Source organism: Vitis vinifera, chromosome 17 (genome assembly GCF_030704535.1).
Source record: "Vitis vinifera cultivar Pinot Noir 40024 chromosome 17, ASM3070453v1".
Taxonomy (NCBI): Eukaryota; Viridiplantae; Streptophyta; class Magnoliopsida; order Vitales; family Vitaceae; genus Vitis; species Vitis vinifera.
In genome coordinates this window covers 11,049,877-11,057,326 of record NC_081821.1, presented here as the reverse complement: position 1 = coordinate 11,057,326, position 7,450 = coordinate 11,049,877, and the positions used below count along the sequence as shown (strand labels likewise).

The 7,450-nt window shown below is 32.3% G+C and overlaps 1 protein-coding gene across 2 annotated transcripts; it reads right to left on the bottom strand.

The window, feature by feature from the left end:
- Positions 1-1,516: 1,516 nt before the first annotated feature.
- Positions 1,517-3,487, bottom strand: LOC100241618 (MYB-like transcription factor ODO1). 2 transcript variants are annotated; one of them, XM_002278027.5, is made up of 3 exons: positions 2,933-3,487; positions 2,722-2,851; positions 1,517-2,629 (listed from the first exon to the last, which is right to left on the bottom strand). In XM_002278027.5, exons 1-3 carry the CDS (start codon positions 3,063-3,065, stop codon positions 1,789-1,791), a joined length of 1,104 nt encoding a protein of 367 aa, XP_002278063.1. In that variant the 5' UTR covers positions 3,066-3,487; the 3' UTR covers positions 1,517-1,788. The 2 variants fall into 2 exon arrangements, with proteins under 2 accessions (XP_002278063.1, XP_010663107.1); XM_010664805.2 differs by having other exon boundaries at positions 2,722-2,843; positions 2,933-3,039.
- Between the last annotated feature and the right edge of the window lie 3,963 nt (positions 3,488-7,450).

The following is a 7,450-nucleotide window of genomic DNA, read 5'->3' as shown; positions in this document are numbered from 1 at the left end:
GGTTTTGAAGAGTTGTCTCATTGATAGCTTATCTTTGATGAGAAGCTATAAGAAACTTTTAACTTAAGGAAGGACTTAAATTTTCTGTGTGATTCAAGATTCTTCCATCTTTTGCTTATACACTCATTATTACTAATTAAGCCAAACTACAAATTTGGTGGAGCATCAGCCATTTTAAGTTCCACTTTTTAGATTCTTGTCTGTAACTTTGGAAATAATCTAGTTGTGAGGTGATTCCATTTCCCTTCCAAAAGTTGACCACATTTTATTTCCCATGACCCATCTAACTCTCTTAGAAGCAAGCTCCCATGTTTTTCTAGAACCCTTTGAGGCCCTTGAAGTGCCATTGCATTCTATCTTGTAGTCATTCTTCACCCTTTGATGAATTTGAAAGATAACCCCCTTTCATTAACTCTTTGAAAAACGAAAATACCCTATCCAAGGCAAGTTTCATGTTCCATTTGCTGACTAATCTCAAGCTTGATAATTCCTGGGTGGAACCATATCTGGTTTGGATCTACATTTGATATGCAAACCTCCAGAATTGACACCTCCTGTCCTAGTTAAGTTCTGTTCTAAATTGGGGGCAAGCATGTTAGGGTGTTGGCTACAACTGTATGATAATGAAATCTGGTCAGTAACGATGTGTCAGGTGGGCTAAATTGAGTTGATAATGCCCTTAAATAGTCTCTGTCTCAGATCAATTCTGGGAACATTGGAGTAAAGGCCCTGTACTACATCATGGGAGAGGGAGCGTTTAAAGACTCTTCCACAATGTGTGGTTAGATCCTATAGTTGTTTGACAAATTGCCAATCATAACCTTGGTATTCCAAGCCCAGAGGAACAGAGACTTTGTAGCTGAAGTACATGCATCCGTTTCATCCTCTAATCACCTACCATTAGATAGTAATGGAAAGGGCAAGTAGATAGTAACCATGTCTGTAACCCCACACTCCAAAAGAAGTAAAAAACATGGAAATGAAGATAAAAACTTCTAACTAAAACTGTATAGATAGTAACCATGTCTGTAAACCCCAATAGAGATCAAAACTTGAAACTCAAACTGTAGTCTACTGAACAGCGGAAAGGATGAGGACAGCATTGAGGCCATTCCTGGTCACAGCTCCCTCCCTCCCTCCCTCTCTCCAATAATGGATAGGAGAGCCAAGGTCAGCCTTTTCCTGGAATTGACACCTGATGAGTCCACAGCTGGATAGATGCTAGGAGATTGCTTATTAAAATTCTGCCAGCAGTCCCAAGATATCACAATCTGAACCCCACCCACCAATTTGATTACACTTGCATTAAATACATTAGAAGAATCTGCAAAAGAAAGTTTGAAGACCCACCTCAAATGGGTCTGGAGCCAAATCAAATTCCTATAGAAATGGCAGGAGTGGGTAGAATTTTCGGGTTTGGATGTAGGAAAAGTCTGGAAAATGACAGCAATGAAAATGGTGCTGTAACTGTATAGTGTATACAATGATGTTAAATTTGTTTAAACACCACGGAAGATTAGGACCACAAAATTCAGTTTCATTCATACAACTGTGGGAACATTATTTCAACTCTCCTGAAAACAAATACAGATTGGGAAAATACAGAACTTGAAAACTCAGAAACCCCAGCTAAATTTATTCAGTTACCTGGTTTAAAAAGAAAAGAAAAGAAAAATCCTCATCTCAAACCTTTCAGTAGGAATTCCCTGTACTATCAACATCTGTGTGTATTTGTTTAGACAGAGAGGGGGGAGGAGGAGATGTAAAAAAAAAAATTGAATTTACACTTCACATCTGCTGGAAGACATCAAAGCTTGCTCCGTTTAGATCTTCTGATAGCGACGTCAATGGATAGTTACTGAAATCTTCTGAATTTTGACTATGAACCTGATCCCCATACCATGAACTTGGCTTCAATTCTTCGGATTTGATACCGCTAATCTGATATTGAAACAAAGCTTCCAACTTATTCTCTGCATCCCATGAGAAAGCCACATTTTCCCCCATATTGTTAATCTGGAATCCAGCAGGGTGACTAGTTATATTTGAACTGTTACTTGAACTTTCCTTGGCTTCATTGAAGAAAAATGAACCCATTCTTGAAGCTGAATTATCAGAAAAATCCGTCTCCGTCAAGTTTCCCTGATCAAAATTGGTTAAACCAGGCAATGAAGCAAAACCCACATTGGAATTCGCCTCCAACTGGTTTTGATCAAATGGTCTAATAGTTTGATGATATTGAGATAACAAATTGGAACTATACCCCATTGGATCAACGCCTGCCTGGAATTCAAAGAAGGACATAGGATCAAAGCCTGGCTTGTTCATAAACTGCACTCTTGACCCTTCTGTTAGTCCACCATCATAGCAACTCGAATTGTTCACCATAAATGGCTGCTCAAATTCAGCTGCAGATGATGGTACTGCAGGAAGTCCTTTTGGCTGCAATACTTGCAGAGATGCTTTCTCTGTACAATTCTTGCCATCTCCTACTTCGGTTTCATTCAGTGGCTTGTGGGTGTTGGGATCCATGCCTTGCTTCAGTAGCTTCTTCTTCAAGCATGAGTTCCAAAAGTTCTTAATCTCATTGTCTGTTCTTCCTGGCAATTGTGCTGCAATCTGAGCCCACCTGCAATTCCCAAAGAATCCATGAATACCCATTTCAATTTTTCATACCAAAAATTGGAAATCCTGAGAGGGTTCTGGGGTGTTTTTCCATACCTGTTGCCTAGAACCTGATGCAGGCTTATTATGATATCCTCCTCTTGCTGAGAGAACATTCCTCTCTTAAGGTCGGGTCTCAAATAGTTAATCCATCTCAATCTGCAACTCTTTCCGCACCTCTGCAAACCTACAAAGATCACCATCAAAACAATTTACCAACTACCAAGAAAGATGAAAATGTGGAAGGTGAAGAAGAGAAATTAATTACCAGCCAGCTTGGGAACTGAACTCCAACACCCAACACCAAATCTGGTTATGTAATTGTACAGTTTCTCATCCTCCTCTGGAGACCACAGACCCTTCCTCAACTTCTGCTTTAAACAACAGGAATGACGTCCCATTTTCCCAATATGGATTACTGTGAGGAGGACTAAGGACAATGTTATCAATGAAATTTTTTTCTTTTCAGTGTGATGACTGGAATGATTCTGGCATGGTCTGTGAGATACAAAGAGGTGGAGGTGGTGGTAAGACTAATATATGGATTATGATGTATGAGAGGAAAATTCAGGAATAATTTTTGATGATTTAAAGGGAGTGAGAGTAAATCATACTTAGAATTCAAGTTATAGAGAGAGAGAGAGAGAGAGAGAGAGAGAGAGAGAGAGAGAGAGAGAGAGAAAGAGCCTGGGAAGGTGAAGCAATCAAGTGGGTTTTACGCAAATCTGGTGCTGCTTTTGCATTGGACTGGATTGGGTTTTAAGAAATCTCTCCCCCCTCTCTCTAATATCAAAGGTATAAATGTATGATAAACAAGAACAACTCCATAAACCTGTACTTATGAATAACACCCCAAGTTGTATGTATAATATCTCTCTCTCTGTATCCAATACTTCCACTTCCCCTTATCTCATCCCTTGAATTTTCAAAATTAAGAATATTTTTTATAATGTTTGACAATAAAATTTAATATTAAGAATGATTTAAACTATTAGATAGCAACATATCAATAACATATATCAAACTAATACATGACAAGCGGTTTTTACAACTTTAATGGTTTTGCATATATTTTTAACAAAAACACGTCTATACTAACAAATAATACATGTGATTATGATTCAAAATCATTTAAGCTCTCGGGTAACAATAGATCAATAATACTCATACGTGGGCTTAAATCAAGTTCATGATCCTAAAACCCTAAATTATTAAGCAATAATGGGTGAATAATACATAGGAAACCAAAGTGCTTAACACTTAATTAACATCTTAGAGAACTTAATTGTAGATTAGTATAATAGTGGTGTGAATGAAAAATTGCTTGCAATTTACATTTGGAGAGTGTAATGTGAAAGGAGGTCCAAGTACAAATACTAGAGAGAATTGAATGAGATTATAATACTCAGCCGACACCAATGAGTCAAGGAAGTGTAGGGTCCAGCCTCCAGGCATATATTTTGACCCTTAAGATAAGAGTGTAGAAAATTTGATGACTTCAAAGTGAGACAAACAAAAAGCAACATTTTTGTGTTTGCCCTTTTTGAATACTCATAATTAATCATTATTTTATTTTTTTTATTTTTTTTTTGGGCATGGAGAAATGGTCATTTTTAATTGTTCTTAAGCTTGTGTGCCATGACCCCCCGTTTGAAAAACAATTAGTAATCTTGTGTCGGAGGGCAATATCTTACCTTTTTCCACCATTGTGCATGTGTTTATTTCTTTATTTGTTTTTAATTTAAGAAAATATTAATTTATTCTTAGAATCATGTATTCATGTACTAAGACAAGACAATGATCCACCAAACTATAGGCAAAGCAATTTTTTAAGTACTAGTACAATTTTGTTAGGTTTTCAAAGAACTTCTCGATGTTTCAAGTAAACAAAAATCATTATATAGAAAAATAAATTTTATAATTTTAATTTGTAGAATAATTAATAAAAACCATAATAAAACGGGCTATTAAACATCTTAATAATGGATCTGGTTTTATTAGGGTTTTTATCGATTGTATTATTATTTTTTTTGGAAATTTAATTTTTAAATAATTAAAAGTAAAATTTTCATATTAAATTTGAATTTAAAGAAGCAAATTAAAGACAAGATAGGAATATTATTAGAGCGTCAAGTACAAAATGAGAAGCATATTGTAATGAGCCCACTTCATTAAATGAAAGTATAAATGATTGGGGGTGTATGATAAGTATTACCGTCACCGACACTTACACGTGGGATGATTTAAATGCAGCAATCGCAGCCAGCGCGACACACCCAATCACTTCCATACTCCTTCCAATGAATCCAATCACCAGGGTCAAGGTTTTCCCTTTGTTTATTCCATCATCCCATGCTCCGCTGCATCGCCCATCAGTGTGGACCCTCCAGGCCGGTGGGTCCGACCTCGATCAGACGGCTGAGACGGTCCCCCATTTTTTATTAAGGTATAATTGGTATTTATTTATGAAGATCAGGGATCGCACGTGAAGGTAGGCTTGTCGGGACACGAGGGAGAAGGTCACATCATTGGCTCCAAAGTATGATATTTATCTTTTACGTGTCATGGACTTGACGGTATGCGGGATATGAAAAAATAATAATAATAATAATAATTAAAAACTATAGAAAACTTCAAGTGGGAAAAAGAAAAATGTGGGAAGAAAATTTGGGAAAAATAATCATATCGGGAGTAGACAAGATTGGAAAACTTTTCATTTTTCCTCTTTATGTATGTAGAAATTACCCTACATTTGTCTCAATGTTTGACAGCATGGAATTGATAGGGGTTGTGCAAAATCTATATGAAATCTCATTTTCGTATCTTTTTCAAAAAGAGGATTCCAATTTTATTTTTCTTTTTAAGTAATCATTCATAATTCAACCTTTTAAATGTTTTTTTTTACGTGAAATTAGGGAAAAATTTAATGAGTAGAGGCACCAATAATTGTAAACAACCGATTTCCCTTTTAGTTCTTATTTTTCCTTTAATCTCTTGACCTAATTTAGGATTTTTTTTTTCTTTTTTCTTTTGAAAACAAATATCCTTAGAAATGATGAACAACAATAAAATTAAAATTAAAACTAAAATACTTAAAAATTAAATTCAATTAAAACAAAAAAAAAAACTTAAAATTTTTTAAAAATAATAATAAAATATTAACTTTCTTTGTATTTCTAACTCTTTTATGGTATATATATGTTTCATGAGCAACGTGAAAATCAATATTTTTTATATATTTTTAACTTTTAAGTTTTTTTAAATAATATAAGAAGATGAGGGGATTTATATAATATAAAATATAAAGTCACTATTAATAAAATGATTAGAAAAGATTTTATTTATTATTTAAGGATTTGAAAATTTTTTTATAATGATTTATAATTCATATTATATAATAAAAATTTATAATATATTTATTTATAAAATACTTTTATCAACTTAAAATCATTAATTAATTTTATTTAATATTATTAAGGAAAAGGATCCATTCAAGAAATATTTATTTAGCATGTAAAAAAGTATATATATTTTAAAATCGTTTTAAATAAATAAAGATAAAAATCCATTTTTTTTTATTGCTTTAATAATTGTGTTGAGACTTTTAAAACCATGAGACTTATTAGTTTCGATTCTAAATTAAATAATATTTTTATTTTTAAATTTACTTAGAGACGATCTAAATCGAACCAAATCAAAATTGATGTAGTTCAAATTTACATGATTAAAGGTCCATTTGATTTAGATCTAAGTACAAACCGACAAGGTTTGTTGGATTAATTATTTTCTTAAATTCGACTCCAATGATACCTTTTTAGAATCCTAATCAAAACTACATTTAAAAAGAAAAGAAAAATCATAATATAGAATTGGTGATGGAAGAAGCGTATAAAATGTCGAATCAGAAGTTACATCAGCAATGACGCTCCCCGACAAACAGCGTCTCCCTGACTCTCCCCGCATTCATATTGACACACGCCCTCCTCATTTTTCACTATTACCACATGGAATTCTTTCTACTTTACCAAACAAAAAAATACTCCATTTATTTTTTAGAATTTATTTTAAAAATAAATTTAAAATATTTATAAAAATAATTGAAAATATAAAAAATACTTTGACATCAGGAATAACAAACCAATGGAATATACGAATATATTCTCATATTAAATGTTATATTTAAAAATTATTTTTGAAAATATTATCAAATTTATGCCAATTTGTTAATGAGAAAAAAAAAAAGTTAAAACGGATAAACATGTTTGATAATTTAAAAATAGAAAATAATTTTTTGTTTTTAAAAACATAAATAATTTGTTTTTTAAAAACATATTTGAGTTATTTTCTAACAATTGTTTAAAAAAAATAATATAACATATATGAAGAATAATTGAAAATAAAGTATTATATGTAAAATTTATTTTAAAAAGTAGAAATATGTTTTTTAAAAATAAATTTAATTTTATTGTAGAAAATATTAGAGAATTCTTTCTGAAAACTATTTTTAAAGAATAATTTTGAAAACGGTCCAAACACAACCTATTTTATTTTATTTTTTACTTAATAGATGTCAAGTATTTTAATATTATTTGTTACTTTTATGAAAATAAATAAATAAATTTGAAATCCCGAGGATTAAACAAATTCATATTTGGTTAAACTTCAAAGAAAAACCTAATCCTCACCTAGCTTGATAATATTGAAAGCTAATTTGGATATAATTAAGAGATAATTTGACCCCTTACATTGTAAAATTGATGATTTGAAAGTACTTATACCCGAAGTG

Excerpts from the sequence above, each read along its gene's own strand:
- LOC100241618 (XM_002278027.5), bottom strand. The coding sequence starts at position 3,065 with ATGGGACGTCATTCCTGTTGTTTAAAGCAGAAGTTGAGGAAGGGTCTG. Across the intron at positions 2,852-2,932 it reads TTCAGTTCCCAAGCTGGCTG|GTTTGCAGAGGTGCGGAAAG; the intron begins GTAATTAATTTC and ends TGATCTTTGTAG. Across the intron at positions 2,630-2,721 it reads CATCAGGTTCTAGGCAACAG|GTGGGCTCAGATTGCAGCAC; the intron begins GTATGGAAAAAC and ends TGGGAATTGCAG.